The sequence below is a fragment of the Malaclemys terrapin genome, chromosome 4 (assembly GCF_027887155.1).
Source record: "Malaclemys terrapin pileata isolate rMalTer1 chromosome 4, rMalTer1.hap1, whole genome shotgun sequence".
NCBI classification, from domain to species: domain Eukaryota; kingdom Metazoa; phylum Chordata; order Testudines; family Emydidae; genus Malaclemys; species Malaclemys terrapin.
In genome coordinates, this window is record NC_071508.1 from 47,304,248 (window position 1) to 47,326,011 (window position 21,764).

At 46.8% G+C, this 21,764-nt stretch overlaps 1 protein-coding gene across 1 annotated transcript in view; it reads left to right on the forward strand.

The window, feature by feature from the left end:
• The window catches only part of LOC128836127 (sodium/hydrogen exchanger 10-like), a 239,766-nt gene that overhangs the window by 96,944 nt on the left and 121,058 nt on the right, over positions 1–21,764 (forward strand). Inside the window, exons 11-14 of the mRNA XM_054026143.1 lie at positions 1,735–1,901; positions 3,033–3,173; positions 15,455–15,552; positions 19,158–19,277. Coding sequence (XP_053882118.1) covers positions 1,735–1,901; positions 3,033–3,173; positions 15,455–15,552; positions 19,158–19,277 — 526 coding nt within the window. The remainder of the gene's footprint in view (positions 1–1,734; positions 1,902–3,032; positions 3,174–15,454; positions 15,553–19,157; positions 19,278–21,764) is intronic.

Sequence of the window (21,764 nt, forward strand, 5' to 3'; positions counted from 1 at the left end):
ATAGTAGGAATAACCTTGGTCTCCCAGAATGACTGGAGGAATCGTAACACTTTTATTGTACATAGATACCATGAGAGCAGAAGTTCAATTTCTCATTACAGAAAACAATCCAGAGTTTCTAAAGATCCTGGCATCATGGACCTTTCCAGACCACCCCACATTAATGTTTGTGAACATGGTGATTAACCAAGACCTGCAGCACCAGGGAGAAATACCTTGTTCTTCTGATGACCTCAGAGGCCTGGAGGGTCAGGGTAGGCAAGGAATAGGTATTTGGATCTCATCAGTGATCCCAACTGTGCATAACCATTAATAACCTCCTGTGCATTGCCCTGCTTTATTACCCAAGGGACAGCACCTTCTTGGAAGCAGCACACATCTCCATGACAACAGTCTTGACAACTGATCTACTAACACCAGACTGGTTAGCTACTGACTGCTAGCAATCCAGTGTGGTAAGCTTCCAGATGGCAGTGGTCACATGCTTCTCCACAGTGAAGAGAGCTTGCATGCAGCTCTTCCACCACTGGAGCTCTAGGGCAAGCTTTACACACATCTCCAGGAATGTGGCTTTTGACATCCTGAAAGTGCTGTCACTGCTGCTGGCCATCACAGGCCTGCAGCACTATCCTGTCCCACTAGTCAGTACTATGTGTCCGAGCCTAAAAGTGTTGGTCCAATGAGTGAAGTTGTGCCGGTGAAAGATCGAAGAGACTCATCTGCTTGATTTCATCTCCTCCTCCTCAGGTGACCGTAGCACTCTGATTCTGAAGCCATTGCACTATTTTACATATGCTTGCGGCATCCTATTTGTATCATCTCCTTGAGGATAGTAGCATATACCAATGTTTCTTCCCTGCTGCTTGACACTGCTTTGAAAATGTCACTGGCTCACCAAAGCCATTTGGATGTTGAGATGAAAGGAGAGGAATCATGGGAAGTTTTTAGTTTGACTCCAAATACCCTAATCCTATTTCCTTCTGGTAGGTATCCCACAATATGTGGTGAAAAAGCTCCCAGAATGCCCACAGCACAGCAGTGAAGCAATGCACCATTAGATGTCTGCCAGGAATACTAAACCTTTATTTCAAAACATTGCTGTGCTAAGTGGCCACAGTGATACAAAGCAAAAGTGCCTTACTTGAAGGATCACAATGTGCTGTGTATATACTGCTCACACAACAGTTGTTGTGAAGGCATTTAACAAAACCCACAGCAAGTTTCAAGAGTAGACGTCCTCTCAGGAAGGTGGTTGTGAAATAAAAGACAGGAAGAGTGAAAAACAGAACTGTAGAAAAGATGAAGTTCTATAAAAATCTCTGACACTCACAGTGTTACAATACAGTACCAAACACTATCTGAAAGAGAGAAAGAGACCTTAAAAAGAGGGAAATGGATTGCTCGGAATAGCACAATAAATATTCATGTAAAAGACCCTATGGAAAAGAACAGCCCAATAGTCCTATTCAGTTGCCACTGGAAACAAATGGGTCTGCAGAGTAGAGGAGCTGGTGAGAGCAGCATGCAGCTGCTGTTACAAAGTGAAATCTCTGGTTTCTGGCAATGGTCTGAGCATATGGTTTCTTAGATTAAGACTTTTACCCTGCTCCCAGCAACTTTACAGAAATGGCCTTTCAGCCAGTCAGTCACCCCATAGTCTCAGTCAGGGATTGTTTTTCACATCTTACAAATATATTGACAACCTAAATGTATTCATTTTCTTCCTTTCCATAGGTCTATGTAATATTACTCTTCCAAAGCGTATGGTAATGTACAGTGCTGTTCAGCGTATAAAAGAAATGGAGGCCAACGCATTTTCCATGTTGAAATTTGATAGATTTTTCGCTGATGCAGTTTGGACCATGACTGAAGAAGCAATTAAAATTGATTACCCTTATAAAGTGAGTAATTTATCTTTATTATATTTCTTACAAAGAAAATTATGTAAGAGGCAAAAGTAATGCTTGAAACAAAAGAATGATTCACAGCTTTTGATTTACACTGGCATCCATTGCAAGAAGGGTAGACTCTCCACTATTAAGTTTTACAGGCTAGTGGGAGAGAATTGTAATGATAAATGAGGTCTCCGGTTTGATGGAAATATCTGATCTACCATTAATATTATGGGGCTTTTATGAAGGGGGGAAAATTAATATACCAAAAAATTAGGGGCTAGATATCCTGCACAGACATCCTTAGAGGTAGATTGTTCAGATCATTATTTGGGTTTTACTGGGGCTAGGATTCAGGCTATGATTAGATTAATCCATGACACTCTTGTGACCCGTTAATTAATTCAAGTTTATTTTGTTAACTCTGTATCAGCAGTTGACTAATCATCTAGTAGGTCACTAACCGGAATATATATTTCCTTCTAATGCTCAAAGAGCATCTACAGTAGCATCTACCAAACTTTTGAAAATTGATCCTCCCCTTCAGAAAAATTAAAACAATTGCACCCTTTTATCCTTCACATGTGGTGTTCAAGGCCTACACAAATGAACAGCACTCAGAGTACATTGTATAGATCTTTATAATATGATACTTCATAGCCATTCTTTCCAACGTTTCTTAGCATTTATATATTTTAAGAAAACCATAACAAAGTCATACTTTTTTTCTAATAACTTTGGTTTTAAATAATTTATTTATTGTAATTTATTCATAGGAGTATAAATAAGCTTCTTGAGAATAGGGGACACAGCCATCCTCCTTGATTCACAGAAGGAAGAACAGAAATAGTTCAGAATCTTTCTGAAAAAAGTTTTAATTTTTAATATAAACATACAATTTAGATCCTTAGATTTCTTTGCTATGATGAAATACTGCAAATTTAATTTCTGACTTTGTCTTGATGTAACAATTTCCATTTGTGTCTAACTCCATATGGAGATTAAATTTTCATTTGAATTAACATTTTTAATTTAATGTTAGCCTTTGTTTTTTAAACATAGTTCTCTTAGTTAGCTTTTTGGTTCTCATGTTTTCAATATGTTACGATCAGTTCACTTGTTTCTGTTTTTCTTATTTAGTTTGACATAGAGGAAATTTCCCAAAATATTAGAGCACTTGAATGTCCAGATTGTAAGGCAGAAATTTCAGCTGAGACACCACCTCAACAAATTGTTGACATACTGGAAGAAGCCAGGTTACGTCTTTTAACAGCACAAATAGTTAGTATTCATTCTATTTGGTTATATTCTTATTTTTCTCGATTAACACACATATTTTAATTTTGGTACTATTATTATTTAAGGAATGGGTATCCAAATGTGACCTGTGGACCACTTTGGACATCAAGGCTTTAAATTGTGGCCTATTTGAATCAGCCCTATTACTACAAGGAGGAAATCGATGGGACTGCTTTCCCATCTATCTCCCACTGTTTCCCTTGGAGCCTCAGGAGCAGCTCTGGTGTGAGCCTAGAGTGCTCTGACCAGCATCTGTGTCCCTTCCTTGTTGCAGCTGCTAAGCAGCTCCCTCACTGGTCCTCTGCTGCATCCTAGGGAAGGGACGAGAGAATAATTCTGGCTTGTGCATTAATTTCTTTCTTGCCAGGCTTTGGGAAGCCCAGAGGTAGCATGATAGAAGTTTGAGTACATCTATATTGGCCCTATGGAAGTATCTGTCAAATGATGGCTCCTTTCCCCAGGGCAGCCACCCAGGGCAGCCCAGGAGAAGATTAGAAAAGCTGAAGCCGAGAACCCACAACTGATTATGGCTCCCAGATTCTCTGCCCTACCTCAAACTTTTTGGCCTGAGGGCCACATTGGGTTTCCAAAATTGTATGGAGGGCTAGTTAGGGGAGGCTGTGCCTCCCCAAACAGCCAGGCCTGGCCAACGCCCTCTATCCAACCCCCGCTGCTTCTCGCCCCCTGACCACTCCCCCAGGACTCCTGCCCCATCCAACCCCCCTGTTCCCTGTACCCTGACGGCCCCCCCGGAACTCCTGCTCCATCCACCCCCCCCCACTCCCTGACTGCCCCCCACCGCCCCATCCAACCCCTCCTCTCATTCCTGACTGCCCCCCTGGGACCTCTGCCCCATCCAACCACCCCTTCTCCCTGACCGCCCCCAAAACCCCTGCCCCTGACTGCTCCCCGCCGACCCATTCAACCCTTCCCTCTCCTTTCTGACTGCCCCTCCCGGGACCCCTGCCCCCATATTCCCTGCCCTCTGACTGCCCCGACCCCTATCCACACCCCCACCCCCTGACCACCACCCCGAACTCCCCTGCCCCCTTACTGTGCTGCCTGGAGCACCGGTGGCTGGCGGCACAACAACCGCGCTGCCCAGAGCGTGGAGCCAGGCATGCCATCGCGCAGCACTGGCTGCGGCTCTGCATCATGCTGCCCCAGGAGCTCACAGCCCCGCCGATAAGAGCATTGCGCCTGCAGCGCTGTGAGATGCGTCTGTGGGGGCAGGGGAAACAGCAGGGGAGGGGCAGAGGGCTCAGGGGCCGGGCAGGAGGGTCCTGCTGGCCGGATGTGGCCTGCAGGCCGTAGTTTGCCCACCTCTGGCCTAGACTCTAGGCCTAGAGGAAGAAGAGGATCCTGCTGAAGGGTGCTCCAGTCACCCAGAGTCTCCCTCATGAGCCCAAATGGGCAAAGAGCCAGAAATATTCCCCCCTCATGAAGTTGATGTGCTGATGGGACACCAATTTCATAAAAGAGCAATACGGTAGTCGGACACTGAGTCAGGCATCCAACCATCTTGCAGTGGTGAATAGTGAGGTTGTAGACCACAGAGAGCCAGGTAGTGGCCGTGCTTCAGAATCTAAGATGACTCAATTTATCATATTGAGAAGAATGGACCGACAGAAGTAAGGACACAGCTCCTGTACCTCCATTTTTCCACTGGGAGGACATATGTCTAGACCATGCCCTACCATGGTGCAGGCATTTGAGTAGAGAGAAAATACTCCTACATTAGGTATTTGTCTCCCTTTTCTGGCCTGGGGTGTAGAGGGATGTCAGTGATTACTGTGTCTTGTGCTCATAATGCCAGCTGATCACAGCTAGGAGAGTTGCAAGAGCACCTCTGGTCTCACTTTAAACGAGACCCCCTTTGAACAAATCGGGATTAACCAGCTCGGGTCATTGGAGAAAAGTGCCTCAGGATACCAGTATTTTTTGGTCACTCTCAATTATGAAAATGTTCAACTTAGTGGGGAAATTTTGACTGACTAGCAGAGGTGAAAGTAAGCCAGTCCGGTCCGGCGTATCAGCAAGAGCCGGTACACCGCCAACCGTACCGGCTTCCCCAGGCCAGCGATTTAAAGAGTCTGGGGCTCCCAGCAGTGGCTGGAGCCCCAGGCCCTTTAAATTGCTGCCCGAGCCCTGCTGCCGGAGCCCCAGGGTAGCGGCAGCAGCCAGGACCCCCTGGGGCTCTGTCAGCGATTTAAAGGGCCCTGGGCTCCGCTGTGGTAGCGGCAGCCAGGAGCCCTGGGCTCTTTAAATTGCTGCCCGAACCCCGGGGCTCCTGGCTGCCACCACTACTCTGGGGCTCCAACGGCGATTTAAAGGGCCCAGGGCTCCGTCTGCCGCTACTGCGGCGGAGCCCTGGGCCTTTTAAATTGCCGCCAGAGCCCTGCTGCTGGAGCCCTGGCGGTGATTTAAAGGGCCCGGGACTCCCAGCTGCCGCTACCACAGCCAGAGCACCAGGCCCCCCTTTAAATCTCAATTTAAAGGGCCCAGGGATTTAAAAGCCCTGCCTCTTCTGGTTGAGGCCCCACCCACTTGGGTTAAGGCCCTGCCTCCTGCTCAGGACTCCGGCGTCCTTTAAGTCCTTTAAGTTACTTTCACCCCTACTGACTAGGGAATTTATTTCCTGTCTAGACTTGTGGAAGAGCTATTTAGCCTCTTACAGATCAAGACCATTCAAACATCTGCATACCAGCTTCAAATGAACAGCCTGGATCAGTGGGTTTCAAACTTTTTAGGTTGCATACTCCTTTCCAAATAATGTAGTCTATGGGGTACCCCCATCTGAGATAGGGTCACAATATACCTATGAAAACACTCTTAATACTTGTGAGTAAATATTTTAAATGTGGATGCATGTGTGGTTTTTTTCCCTATGCATTTGCAAAGACTCGAATGAAAATTTGACCTTTTATATTTTTTGAAATATGGGATAGCTTATTAGAGCTTTTGATGCTTCAGAAAAAAAGAAAATGTTGACTGATGTTTGTAGATCCTATATTTACTTGGGGATTTCACTTTTGTCTTTATTAAAAGGGCAGTTTGCAAGATTGAATAAACAGGATCTTTGTCGGCACCTCTGGGCTCCCAGCCAGCAGCTGCCACGCTCTGTCTAGCACCTGCCACTCGAAGGCAGAGTGGAGAGCAATGCCTGCTGGTCAGGCACCCACCTCTGAAGGCAGTGCCGCTGCCAGCAGCAGTGTAGAAGTAAGAGTTGCATAGTATGTGTATTGCCACCCTTACTTCTGTGCTGCTGCTCGTAGTGCTGACATCAGAGCTGTGCACCTGGCACCTCTGGGCTCATGACCAGCAGCTGCTGCTCTTCGTGCATCCCAGTGTACAAATCAAGCACTGCCTCCCCATCCCGTTGCCCCAACTTCCCTTTCATGGCCTTGCGCCCCAGGCTCACCTCGCTCCTTACCTCTTGACCACAGTGCCCCCCCCCAACCACAGAACCTGGGGTAATCGCTCACGCTCATAAGGCCATCCCTGCATCCACTTGCCCTGCATAACAGAGTCTGCACAGGGGAGTCTGCGCAGGCTTGCATCTTTCCACTCCCCTCCCAACCTTGGCCTGTCTGCCATTAAAAGATTTTTCTCCTTCATCCCCTGACGAGAGCTCAGGTACCTCGAGGGGTATGTGTTTTGAAAACCATTTTGAAAACCACTGGCCTAAGGTTTAACAAGCCTAGAAAAAATGTTGAAAAATTTTGTGGTCTCAGAGCCCAGACACTGGGACCAGTTCCTCCCTCCGCCCCATCTTTTACTCCTACCAGGGCAGACACATTTGGCCTATCACCACATTGAAACACCCCTGTGACAATGAGTCTGAGAGATGCCTTGGCCACTTCCCCAGAAGATATGGGAGGTGGCTTGGTGGAAACTGCAAACCACATTGGACCTGGGTGTGGCAAAGGAGTCTCATAGTGAATGAAGGAGCCCCATTGTACTGGAACCCAAGCCTGACAGCACAACTTGCTTTTGCATTGATTTTCAGAAAGTCACTTAACCCATGGGATGGGTTACCCACCTTTGGCTCCCCTACTTTTAGTAAAAACACTAGTGTTTATGATAGCCTCTGACCATCAAATTCCCCATCATTTGCCTTCAGGTGGGAACTGGACAGCTCACATGACCTTGCCCCTCTGAGCCCCTAAAAGGAAGGTGGGCCAGGCCCCAAACAGTTATTTTAAAGCACATACAGGTAACTCGTCTGAGGGCATTGAACTGGAATACAACTGGCCAGAGCTCCCTTGAAGGAAGGGAGTCCTGCCACCAGCTTCCATTAGGTGTTATTTCCCTTCTGGGACCGTCAGTAGCATCGGAAGGAGTAGACTTTCATGAGACTTATCTGGAGGGCTGAGTGTCCCACAACTGGACCTGTACTGACTGCCCAGGTAGTCAGGACTGAACACCAGGTAGGTGCAGGATCCATCACACCTCAATGGAGTGCTGTGGGAGAGTAAGCTCAAAACACTAGTCCTGAAACAGTCTGGACAACTACATCAAGTAGTTTATCTCTATGAGTGTTCCACTTCAGGTGTGCATGCGTGCCTGTGCTCCTTCAATTGGAGATTTTCAGTAGCAGTGTCCACTGGTCTGCATCTGCACCTTACAGATCCTTGTGCTCCAATCTGAGGGCACATAGGGAAAGGGTGGACCTGCCACGGCTCCAGTGTCCAGTGCGGTAGCCTGAGATGGAATCTTAGCTTTGCTAATCCAGCATTATTCTTACCCTATTTTAATTTAGTTAGTTCAATTTTGTTATCCTTATCTTGTTTCTTGTACATGCTTTATATTTTGGGGGGACCTCTTTCATTCATCTTTTTTGTGTGCCTCAGTCAGGGATTCCCTGTCCACCTCAGTACCCTTGTTTGGAGTTCTAGTTAAACCACAACCGGTCACTGAACACCTGCCTTGCTGGTACCAGGCAGATTTCTGCTTAGGTTATGCCCAAACCCCCAGGGTTTAAACATTGTCAGATCCGCAACAGGTCTTTTCCCCTCAGTAATGGACATTCCTCATCGAGTGGTGTCCCTGTGGGTGCTGCACTCTAGGTCTCAGTGCATCCCTGTGCCGGAGATCAGAGATTTCTCACAGCAGTACTCGGCGCGGGGAAGGGCATGCACAGGAGTTGTCTTGTGCAGCCGTTGGCACCTTCTGTAGTGCGCGCTCCCCCGACCGTCCCCTCAGTTCCTTCTCAACTGTCCTCAGCTGCAGACGGAGCTCCGCAGCAGTGCTCTCTTTGATGCTTTCTGGGGGAAAAAACCCCCAAAGTTACAAGTTACATAGAACTTCTTTTTAGTCTATAATTAGTTACACTGTTTAGTTAGTCTTAGCCCTGGTCTACACTGGGGGACGGGGGATCGATCTAAGTTACGCAACTTCAGCTACCTGAAGTTATTCACGTCGTTATTCATGTAGCTGAAGTTGACGTATTTAGATCGACTTAGCCTGGTGTCTTCACCACGGTGAGTCAAGTGCTGCCACTTCCCCGTCGACTCTGCTTGCACCTCTCGCCAAGCTGGAGTACAGGAGTCAATGGGAGAGCATTCGGGGGTTGATTTATCGCATCTAGACTAGATGTGATAAATCGACCCCTGCTGGACCGATCGCAGGGGGGGGGGAGAAGAGAAGAAAGAAGAAGGCTTTTTCTCTCCTTAACTCCCCGTTTGGGAACAGTTTCTACAGTTTACCATTACAATTTTAACTCCCACCCTTATCTCTGGAGAGGTGGGAGAGGCTTAACTGCAGACATGCTGGGCTCAACAGGATTTAAAAAGTGTGATTCCTGCTGTGAACCAATGCTGGTCTCACATCCTGCATTCGCTGTCTGGGAGAAACTCATATCTCCCAGAAATGCACACATTGCACCAACTTAACATCAAGGGCAAGACGTGACAGGGATCTTCACTTGAAAATGCTTTTGCTGGAGAAATCCCTCCAACCTCTTCAAGAGACCTCCTCCGGGGAGTCTCACAGACCGAGATCCCTGAGCTCTGATAAGGCTCTGACTTCCAAAACTGTCAGGAAGCGAGCCTCGACCTCTCCAGCAAGGGTCTCTCAGAAAAAGAGAGCTTCCCCAGCGAGGTTTTTACCCTCAGTGCTCCACTCATCCAGAGTAACCACTTACGAGGCACTGGGCTTCTCCGGCACAATACATCAGCGGACCCCTGCTGAGCCCCAATGCGTGGCACCAGAGTTGAGATGTCAAGTCTCCTCCACAGCACCGACTACCCCAGTGCAGAGCATGGCACAGGCAGTGGCACCGTGATCAATGCTGCCGCCACCGGCACTGACCCAAGACTCGCTGCCGCCTAATAAGCTGAATCCAGCACTGGTCAGTGCTCCAATGGTCGACTGCAACCGGGACCAGCACAACTCCTGGTGACATAGCAGTTTCTTCCGCACCGCAGTCACCACTGCTCGGCTCCGAACACTCCCCGAGGTACATAGAACGGTATCATCCTTCATCTTCTGCACCACTCTCCATGCATAGTGGTGAGGAAGGAGATGTGGCGAACACTCGCTTCTCCTCTCAACGTTCATACCCATCACAGATGAGACCTACATAGAATGCTGTGAAGCCTAAGCCTCATCCCTCAGAGCATTCACATCCCTGGTATGCACAGCGCTGGCCTTACCCATTACCACCTTACCCTATGTAATGGCCACAGTGGGGTCCTTGGCCCACATACCAGAACTCCTATTCTGGTCCCCCTTCCCCAGCAACAAGAAGTTCCAGAGTACATCCATCATTACCACACAGAGAAATCTCTGACCCCCTTGAGACAGAGATAGAAGAGAAAGAGATAGTATCTCAGGCAGACCTGGATGATTCACCACCTGCCCCACACTCATCTTCTGCACCAGACGAAGCCATAGGGATAAACTATTCTCGTCTCAAACAGATGATGTGCTCCATACCGTGAAGGCCTGCTGAGCAATGCTGCGTACACTAGGCATACACCCACCACCTGACAAACGCCCTCGCTTTATATCATATCAAAGGTCACGAGACATCTTGTTTAACCGTCAACAACCACGATACTTCACTCAGAACAGACCCAAACAACGGGCTCAGAGACGACAAGCTCCACAGAAACAGGCCTCGTCCACCCGTCCATCTACATCTAAGCCACAATTTTGAAGTCTTGGTCGAGGGTATGAACGACCTCCCCACACCTCTAGCGCCAACAGGTACCCCATCCCACAATTTGGTCACTGCCTACGCCCATCTTACCATGCCTGGGCTGCGATAACCACAGATAAATAGGTTTTGGAGATCATACAATCTGGCTACACCATTCCTTTCACAACCATTCCCCCTACCCTGCCTCCTTCCCCGTCCCTCTTCAGGGACCCCTCTCATGAGCACCTTCTGCAACAGGAAGTAGACCACCTCCTATTGCTGGGTGCTGTAGAACCAGTACCACATCAATACAGAGGGAGGGTTTTTTATTCCAAATATTTCCTGACAGAGAAGAAAGGAGGGGGATGGAGACCAATCTTAGATCTCTGAAAACTCAACAGGTTCGTATGCAACCACAGGTTCAAAATGGTCATGCTGGCCACAATAATCCTAGCGCTAGACGTGGGGGACTGGTTTGCAGCCCTCGACCTCCAAGATGCATACTTCCATATTATAATACATCCTGCCCACAGATGGTTCCTGAGGTTCACAGTAGGAACCAATCACTACCAATACAGCGTCCTTCCCTTTGGACTGTCCACTGCTCCCCGCATATTCTCAAAAACCCTCGTGGTAGTAGCAGCACATTTACGACGCAATGGAGTCATAATCTTCCCCTATTTGGATGATTGCCTTCTCAAGGCTGCCAACCGACAAGAAATGGCAGGCATGCTGAAGACCACAATAGACCTGTTTCACCAACTACGTCTACAGATAACAAAAAGAAATCCACCCTGGAATCAACCCAGCGATTGGAGTTTTTCGGAGCTGACCTAGACTCCAAAAAAGCCAAGGCAATATTGCCAAACCACAGATTCACTACATTGACCAATCTTATTTCCACGGTGACCATCAGCCCACAAACTTCAGTGAGGACAAGCCTTCAGATTCTGGGATATATGGCAGCTACAACTTTTGTAGTAAAGTATGCCAGACTCCGTATGTGCTGTCTGCAGCACTGATTGAGCATGGTCTATGCATCCAGCAAACACTCTCTCAACAGAAGTGTTCCACTACCACCACGGGTTAACCTCTTCCTACAATGGTGGACGCAGCCAGGGAATGTATGCTCGGGGATTCCCTTTCAACAAGACCCCCCCATCAGTGACTATCACAACAGATGCCTCCCTGACAGGTTGAGGCACCCACTTGGGTCACCACAATGTACAAGGCAAGTGGTCCGCGACGGAAACCCAACTACATATCAATCTCTTGGAACTCCGCACGGTACACAATGTATGCTGACATTTCCTCCCACTCATACGAGAAACCTCAATCTCTATTCTCACCGACAATGTGGCATGCATGTTTTACATCAGTTGCCAAGGAGGAGCCAGATCTCACTCGCTATGCGTAGAAGCCATGAATTTATGGAACTTCTGCATGCGCAACAATATAAACATCACAGCATCATACCTACCAGGGTGCCAAAACACTACAACCAACAACCTCAGCAGGCACTTCTCACAGAAACACGAGTGGGAAATCCACGACAGGGTTCTCGACACAATATTCCAAAAATGGAGTCACCCAGTAATCGACCTTTTCACCTCAGCGACAAATCACAAATGTCCACTCTTTTGCTCCAGGGCAGGCCTGGCACCGGGATCGTCGGGGGATGCCTTCCTCATTCCGTGAAATGTGTCACTCATGTACGTCTTCCCACCGATACCACTGATCCCACAGGTCATCCGCAAGATATGACTCGACAGAGCATACATCATTCTCATTGTCCCCAAATGGCCCAGACAGACTTTGTTTCCATACCTCTCATGTCTAGCAGTCTGTGCCCCACAACCGCTGCTTTTCCGGATGGACCTCCTGTCCCAGAACAAGAGCCTGACACTCCATCCAGACCCAGCGAAACTCCATCTCAAAGCGTGATTCCTCTCTGGTTCCAACATGGGGAATTGAACTGTTCAGATAAAGTGAAACAGGTATTACTAAATGGCCATTGCCTCACCACTAGAAATACTTACCGCCACAAGTGGAGAAGATTCTCCCTTTGGTGTTAGCAAAAACAGCTGGATGCGACTAAGGCACCTCTATCTGTGATCCTAGACTACCTACTAGAACTGAAGGAAACGGGGTTAGCCATAAGCTCTATTAAAATACACCTCACTGCCTTTTCGGCCCTCCATGAACAGATAGAAGGGGCTTCAATATTCGCTCACCCGATTACACGGCTTTTTCTCACAGGTATACAGAACATGTACCCAGAAGCATGCCAACCTACACTACCATGGGATCTCAATCATGTGCTCAAATGTCTCGTAAGACCACCCTTTGAACCCCTAGCAACCTGCTCTCTCTTACATATGTCAATGAAGGTCTCATTCCTGGTGGCAATCAGTGCACACATTTTCTTCCCACTATGCCATCACCTAGCAGGCCAGGGATGACTCTGGGTTTGGCTGAGTCATACGACAATCAACATGTCCATGAACTCTGATCCCACCTCCTTCCTTCGCTTGGGGGGTCACCTAATGTGGAATGGACATGTGCAAGCACTCAAAGAAGAAAAAATGGTTAGTAACCTTTCCATAACTGTTGTTCTTCAAGAGATGTTGCACATGTCCATCCCACAACTCAACCTCCTACCCCTCTGTCAGAGTTGGCCGGCAAGAAGGAACTGAGGGGGATGCTGTGTTGTCGGGTCTCTTGATACCGGTGCCATGAGCACACAGCACTAGAGGGCACTAGAACTGACCGGACAGGTACCACTGTAGAAAAAATTTCCGGCAATTGTGCTTGAGGCGCATACACATCTAACGTGGAAAGGACATGTGCAACACATCTCAAAGATCAACAGTTATGGAAAGGTTAGTAACCTTTTTTTGGGGGGGGAGGGTTTTTTTTTTTTTTTTTTTTTTGTAGTTCCACTGTTTTAACATTGATGGACTCACTGGCTAACTAAGAGTTACTTGCTTGTAGATGTCAAATCTTAGATGTTGCATGTTGCTGAGTCAGTCCATAGACATCTCAACTACACCTCTACCCTGATATAACGTAATTACACGTCGTCGTCTAGCAGGTATACAGAACATGTACCCAGAAGTACGCCTACCTGCACCACCTTGGGATCTCAATCATGTGCTCAAATGTCTCACAAGACCACCCTTCAAGCCTCTAGCAACCTGCTCGCTCCTTCATATGTCAATGAAGGTCCCATTCCTAGTGGCAATCACGTCTGCCAGACGTGTCAGCGAAATAGGAGCATTGATGGCTGAACCACCGTACACTGTATTTACCAAAGACAAAATCATGTTACGTCCTCACCCAAAATTCTTGCCCAAAGTGGCTACAAATTTTCATATTAACTTAAACCATACACTTACCTGCCTTCTATCCCAAGCAACATAACGACTCTCAAGAAGCAACGTTGCACATGCTGGATGTAAGACAGGCTGTAACCTTCTATTTGGACAGAACTACACCATTTCGCAAGTCACCAAGCCTATTCGTCTCTACAGCAGAGCGCTCCAAGGGCTCTACAATATTGACCCAGAGATTCTCCAAATGGGTCTCTACCTGTATTCAAACTTGCTACCGCCTGCATCACAAAGAACCCCCCGTGGGCATCAGATCCCACTCAATGCGAGCCATGGCAACTTTGATTGCATTCTTGAACAATTTCCCCTTTAATAGATATTCGTAGAGCTGCAACGTGGACATCAGAACACCCTTTTGCAAAGCATTACGCTATTACCCTAGGCCTTGTCTCAGTGCTCTCATCACACACTTATACATAACACCGACCCCCATATCACCCTTGGTGGGGTACTGCTCTACAAGCACCTAGAGTGGAGCACCCACAGGGACACCACTCCATGAAGAAGAAGTTACTCACCTTGTGCAGTAACGATGGTTCTTCGAGATGTGTGTCCCTGTGGGTGCTCCACTACCCACCCTCCTCCCCTCTACTTCTGAGTTCACACAGCCGAGCTCTGCAGTAGAGAAGGAACGGAGGGGACCGTCGGGGGAGCGCGCTACAGGAGGTGCCAATGGCTGCACGAGACGACGCCAGTGCGCACCCTTCCCCTGGCTGAGTACTGCTGTGAGAAATCTCTGATCTCTGGCGCGGGGACACACTGACACCTAGAGTGGAGCACCCACAGGGACACAGATCTCGAAGAATCATCGTTACTAAACAAGGTGAGTAACTTCTTCTTCCATCTGCTTCCATTGCCTCAGGGAGGCCCATATTCTATCTAAGTGTAAATTCTGCACTGGCTTCAAGAGCAGATCTAGAAAGCAGAGGAAAGACAAAATCAAATTATTTCTCTCATTTCTTGAGACCTGCTACTGATTCAGAGCCTGACACCTGCGCCCTCCCACACCGTACATCAGCCTTTCACTCCAAAAAAGAGAAGGCACAAATCCCTTGTTAGGGAGTTGAAGAGGAATTGAAGATGCCCCAACGACACCATATATATACTAACTATGGCCCTGAGTATATATAGGCCACAGCTGTATGCTGATTGGGCTGCAAGCAGCCTGCAGGTTGAGAACCACTGCCTTAAACCAAAGCATGGGTCTGCCTGCACTACTAGGCCACATGGCAGCCTCCACGTTCATTACACCCCACACCTGACTGCATTCAAGGTGCCCCCAACCCTGGCTCAGGATGGTCTGCACACCCAGCAAACACTGCTTGACCAAGAGGGTATCTATTCTGCAGAAGGTTCTTGACTCCACCAATTGGTGGAAGGAGCCTCACAAGGTCTGTGTGGGAACCCCATTCATGTACCCCCCCTTAAGAGGAGCATTACCACAGAAGCTGCATTGCTAAACTGGGGAGTTCAGTTCCAGGGCCTTACAGCTGAAGGCAGGTGCACTCCCTGATAATCCACAGGAAGAATTATTTATATGGAATTATCCACATAATATAAATGTAGGTATGTAAAATGAATTTATTTTTGTACTTAATGATATTGATATGTTGTAAAATATTTTTATTCTAGCAAGAATAGAGAAAAAGTTAGCAACTCTTTTTTCATCATTTGTAGCAATTTTTATGTTAATTCATGTTTTTGAAGATTTTTTTGTTTTTATCTAGGCTAGTTATCAGAAACAATACTACACTGGAATGCTTAACGAAGATGCTGCCCAAACATTAATAGGTGCAGCAGAAAGCTATATTGATATTAGAGGAAAGTAAGTGCTTCATTTACTTTAATTTTTAAAATTGAAATTAGTTAGATATCAGACAGTATGTGCCATATGTTCAAATATGGGTGTAACGGAGGAAATGTACATCCATTGCATTCACTAATCCCTAGACTTGTACTTACAAGTGAGTAGCCTGTAGATGCAGTTACTTGATGTGCAAGCAGTCACGTAACTTAATTGCTGGTATAGAATTTTATAGGCATATTCATTGTTTTGAAAACGTGCTCCTACTGTACATGTTCTACATATGAATAGTCTAAAAGGGGAAGTTTTGTTTTAAAAAACAGTGAATAATCTAATCAAAGTAGTTTAGTAATTTTTAAAACAATTTTTGGTGCAAATTAGTCATCGTGAAAGTTGCCAGACATTATAGCCTTGTAACTGATGTTCTCTATTATTTACATAACAAATACAGCGTGGGCAACAGCATTATAAGCTGACTTAAACCATCCTTGACCCTCTTTTAGAAGCACCACCTTTAGAAGTGAGACAGGAATTTCATCTCCATGCCACTTTTATCTGTCCATCATAGTATTATGTACTAGCATCTATCACCAAAGTATCTGAATGCCTCTAATTAGATTAGATTACCATATAAAGATTGCTGGTCTGGATTAGTTCAGTCTCCTCTGGAAGTTCATTTAACAGCCAGATTCCTGCAGTTGAAAATGCCTTATCTCTGACCTTTATGCACTTAGCCCTGTTTTTTCTTACACTCCTCTGGAACAATGCAGATAACTGTCTTGGAAGTTCTTAGAAAGACATGCAGTCTCTCTCTAGACAAGGGAAGATGGTACAGTAGTTAGGGCACTAACCTGGGACTAAGGACAAATGGATTCAATTCCCAGTTCTGCCACAGACTTCCTGTGTAGGGTTGCCATGTGTCCAGTTTTCAACTGGAACGTCTGGCAGCTGATTGGAAGCTAAAAATCCAGTAGTAACCGGCCTCTGCCCCCGGGGAGGAGGCGCAGAAAGAGCAGCAGCTGCTGCTGGAGCCTGGAGGAGAGGCTCTGCTTAGCACATGCTGCTCTTCCCGCCCCCCAACCTGATGGTGAGAACTGGCTGGCTCTTGGACCTGGCTCCAAAATGGGTACCAGCACCATCGGGGGGGGGGGTGTTTCCTGTCTGCCCCCCCTTTGCCCCACTATGTCCCAATTTCCCCAGCCCCTTTGCTTCGGGAATGGACTGCCCCACTCTGTGCCCGAATTTCTTCACCTTGGCCTCACTCCACATATCAACCTCTCTCCTGCCCCACTGTGCCCCAATTTCCCCACCTCGGTCCCTCGCTATGGGGACTGACCCCTGACTTGCCCTGCTGTGCTGCAATTGGGGAGGCTGCGCATCAGCTCCTCCCAGTCCGGCTCTGCAGGCGGCGGGTGAGTCCTGGGGGATGGGAGAGCGAGTGATGGGGCACGGGTAGAGAGTGAGCGATGGTGGGGGACAGGTGGGGCAGGGGATGGGGCCTCAGAGGAAGAGGCAGGGCAGGGGTGGGACTCCGGGGAAGAGGCATGGTTGTTTGGTTTTCAGGGATTAGAAAGTTGGCAACCCTATTCCTGTGTGATTTTGGGCAAGCCACTTAGGCCTGGGGGAGGGATCAATCTAAGTTGCACAACTTCAGCTACGTACCTGAATAACTTAGCTGAAGTCAATGTACTTAGATCGATTTACTGTGGTGTCTTCACCGTGGTGAGTCGACTGCTGCTGTCCCCCGTCGACTCTGCCTGTGCCTCTCACCAAGCTGGAGTACAGGAGTCGACGGGAGAGTGCTCGGGGATCGATTTATCGCATCTCGACTAGATGCAATAAATCGATCCCCGCTGGATCGATCGCTGCCCACTGATCCAGCCAGTAGTGAAGACATACCCTTAGTCTCTCTCTGTCTCAATTCTTAATCTGTAAAATGGGGATAATGTTCCTTCCTTGCCTCACATGGGTATAGTGAGGATAAATATATTAGAAATTTTGAGGTCCACAGTTCCTATAATATTGTAGGCCATATAGGTACCCAAGATAAATAATGTAACTGGGAACTGATTCATTAATGGGTCTGAAGATTGAGATAAGACCAAAGCTCCACATTGGACGTAGAGGTAGTCTGTGAAGGGTCCAAATTACAGGGGGGGAATGTTCAAAGCAGTCCAACCTGTGGAGGAGGTTTGTGGAGCTATGTTTTGCACAAGTGGGGGGAGACTTTGCATTTTTTTCATATGTAGATTCAGATACAGTGAATTACAATAATCTAGTCTGGAGTGAATGGTAGTGAATTACAAATGCTGTTGCTTATAACTAAGGCTACGTTGTAGTCATGGGTATTTTTAGTAAAAGTCAAAAATTCATGGCCTGGGACCTGTCCATGACTTGTACTATATATCCCTGAGTAAATCTTGCGGGGCGCACAGCCCGGGCCCCCCACTAATGCTGGGGGGTTGGGGAGGCTCGCAGGCTCCCTACCTGGCTCCTCGCGGCTCCCTGGAAGCGGGGACATGTCCCTCCCTCAGCTCCTAGCTCTGCGCACTGCCCCCACCCGAAGCGCTGGGTCCGCAGCTCCCATTGGCCAGGAACTGCGGCCAATGGCAGTTGTGAGGGAGGTGCCTGTGGACGGAGGCAGCATGCGGAGCTAGGAGCTGAGCGAGGGAGGGACATGTCGCTGCTTCTAGGGGGCCCCTCCAAGATAAGCGCTGCCCTGAGCCCCCTCCCACACCTAAATTCCTTCTGCTGGGGGTGGGGCAGTGTCCCAAGACTGTCCCAGCAACAGCCGGGGCTGCATGGATGTCCTGGAAAGTCACAGAATCCATGACAAACTCACAGCTTTACTTATGACTGATATTACAGTAGTGCCTAGATGCCATATTGTGCTAGATGTTGAGCAAACACAGGAAAAAATAGTTCTTATACCGAATAACTTACATTGTAAGTAAACAAAGTGCCTAAGTGCCACAGAAAATCAGTGGGGCGTTCATCTGAAGAAGTGGGGTTTTTTACCCATGAAAGCTTATGCCCAAATAAATCTGTTAGTCTTTAAGGTGTCACTGGACTCCTCGTTGTTTTTTGGGGGCTTTCTTGACAATTTTACTCTAAATGACTTTCCCAAGATAAGACAGTAAGTTTGGGAAACTGAACCCAGATTTCCTGAGTCCCTGTCCAGATGCTTTAGCCACAAGACCATCCTTCCACTCAGTAGTAGTCAGAGAAAAGTTCTTGGATACTGAGGTCTGTGGATATCATACTAAGGTACTTCTTAAAAAAGGAGTGTTTTCTATTTTGCCCTTGAATGTACATACGACATTTCCATTTACTTCAGTGGGAAGCACATACAAATATAAGTGCAGAATTTGGTCTGTATATAATTTCATGGATTTTAATAGACGTACAAAATTGATGATAATACTTTGGTATTAATACTATATTTATGGAAAACTCTATTCAGTTGATCTTGTGGACCAGATCATCAGCTGGGTTAAATTGGTGTAGCTTCACTGACTTCGATGGAGCTACATCAATTTACATCATTTGAGGATCTAGTCTGTGTATGTATTATAGCTTTATTTTCCAGTAGTATACATTTGTGTGATGACATCTTTCTTTCTTAGATTTATGAACTTTCATGAGGTAAAGACATATTGGGAAAGCAAAGGACTACTAGCTTCCTTTAAGAAATTGTTATCTAATTGGGTTTACAATGTGGAAAATGAAAAATCTAAGCCACCAAGGTAAGTACAGTATAATATAACCTAAATAAAGATTTAGGTGTACTACATCAACTTAATTGGGCTATCAGCATGCAGCTATTACTTACACCTATTGTTAAGGTTATTTTTCCGTATTAATTGCTTTATCTTTTCTTCTCTAAAGGGCATTTTTACCATTCACAGATTCCAAAGCAAGAAGGGACCATTGTGGACATTGCAGTGTGACCTCCTATATTACACAGGCCATAGAACTTCTCCAAAATAACTCCTTTTGAACTAGAGCATATCTTTTTTTTAAAAAATCCAATCTTGATTCTAAGATTTTCAGTGATGGAGATTCCACCATGACCCTTGGTACATTTTTCCAGTTGTTAGCTAGCCTCACAGTTAAAAATTTATACTTTATTTCCAGTCTGAATTTGTCTAGCACCGACTTCCTGCCACTGGATCTCGTTATACCTTTGTCTGCCAGATTTAAAAGTCTATTATAAAAATTTTGTTCTCTTGTGTTCGATTTTCACAATAAGCCAAAAATCAAGCTAATCCCATTTCAAAACAAGCCAATCCCTAAGAACCCCCCGGCGTGCAGTCTGGGACTGTGGTGGGCCCACTGTGCACCCCTAACTCTCTCCCCACCCTTGCCCCTGCTTTCCACCATCCCCTTGCCCCTGCTTGCCCGGAGCAGATCAAAAAAAGAAGCAATAAACTGCAACAAGCTACAAGTCAAACAGGCAACAAGCTACAAGCCAAAAACTAGCCAACAAGTAACTCTCAAGCCAGTTAAGCCAAAAACAAGCCCAATTTCTGCATTTCCCCCCCACAGGTTTGGCATGTCTGAAGAAACTGTATTTTCTTCTTTGAGTGATTGCACATGTGCAGTCCACTCTTGGTGTGCGTGTGTGTGCCCCATGTACAGTTGTTAGAATTTTTTTCCCTAGGCAGTACCCATGTGGTGTGTGCTTCTTGGTATAAAAGGTAGGGCTGCCCTCAATCCCTTCAGTTCCTTCTTGCACCAACAACAGTTGCTGGAAACAGTCTTGCCTTGGCAAGTTCTCTTGGCGTGTTTTTTAGTTGTAAATAGTTCCCCGTTGGTATAGTTTTAATGTTAGTCAGGTAGCAGTATAAGTTTTAGTTGAGTTAAAAGTGATTTTTTTCATACCTGGCTTATGGTTCCATTTTTCAGTACCAAGGAATGCCTCAGTCACCAGGCTTCAAGCCCTGTTTTTCATGTTCCAAACTGATGCCCATGACTGACCCACATTCTGTTAAAAGTGTCTGGATGAGTCTTACATTAGGGATCAGTGTCAAATTTTTAAGGACTTTAAGCCAAGGTCCTGGGGCCGGTTTTGTTCAATATCTTCATTAATGATCTGGAGGATGGTGTGGACTGCACTCTCAGCAAGTTTGCAGATGACACTAAACTGGGAGGAGTGGTAGATACGCTGGAGGGTAGGGATAGGATACAGAGGGACCTAGACAAATTAGAGGATTGGGCCAAAAGAAACATGAGGAGGTTCAACAAGGACAAGTGCAGAATCCTGCACTTAGGATGGAAGAATCCCATGCACTGTTACAGACTAGGGACCGAATGGCTAGGAAGCAGTTCTGCAGAAAAGGACCTAGGGGTTACAATGGATGAGAAGCTAGATATGAGTCAACAGTGTGCCCTTGTTGCCAAGAAGGCTAACGGCATTTTGGGCTGTATAAATAGGGGCATTGCCAGCAGATCGAAGGACGTGATCATTCCCCTCTATTCGACATTGGTGAGGCCTCATCTGGAGTACTGTGTCCAGTTTTGGGCCCCACACTACAAGAAAGATGTGGAAAAATTGAAACGAGTCCAGCGGAGGGCAACAAAAATGATTAGGGGACTGGAGCACATGACTTATGAGGAGAGGCTGAGGGAACTGGGATTGTTTAGTCTGCAGAAGAGAAGAATGAGGGGGGATTTGATAGCTGCTTTCAACTACCTGAAAGGGGGTTCCAAAGAGGATGGATCTAGACTGTTCTCAGTGGTACCTGATGACAGAACAAGGAGTAATGGTCTCAAGTTGCAGTGGGGGAGGTTTAGGTTGGATATTAGGAAAAACTATTTCACTAGGAGAGTGGTGAAGCACTGGAATGGGTTACCTAGGGAGGTGGTGGAATCTCCTTCCTTAGAGGTTTTTAAGGTCAAGCTTGACAAAGCCCTGTCTGGGATGATTTAGTTAGGAATTGGTCCTACTTTGAGCAGGGGGTTGGACTAGATGACCTCCTGAGGTCCCTTCCAACCCTTATATTCTATGATTCTATTGATTCTATGACCAAGAAAGACAGATAGGCGAGGCTGAAGTTTCTGTTGATGAAGGCTGCTCTGAGACTATTTTCAAAGACTTCCCATTTGGAGAATGTGCCGAGTACTTCAGCTTCTGTGAGAAACATTCCTCTGATACTGGCCAAGTCCTGGCACTGTTCATCCTTCCTGGTGCAGAGGAAGAAACATAGCTTCCAAGGATGTGACCAGGAAAG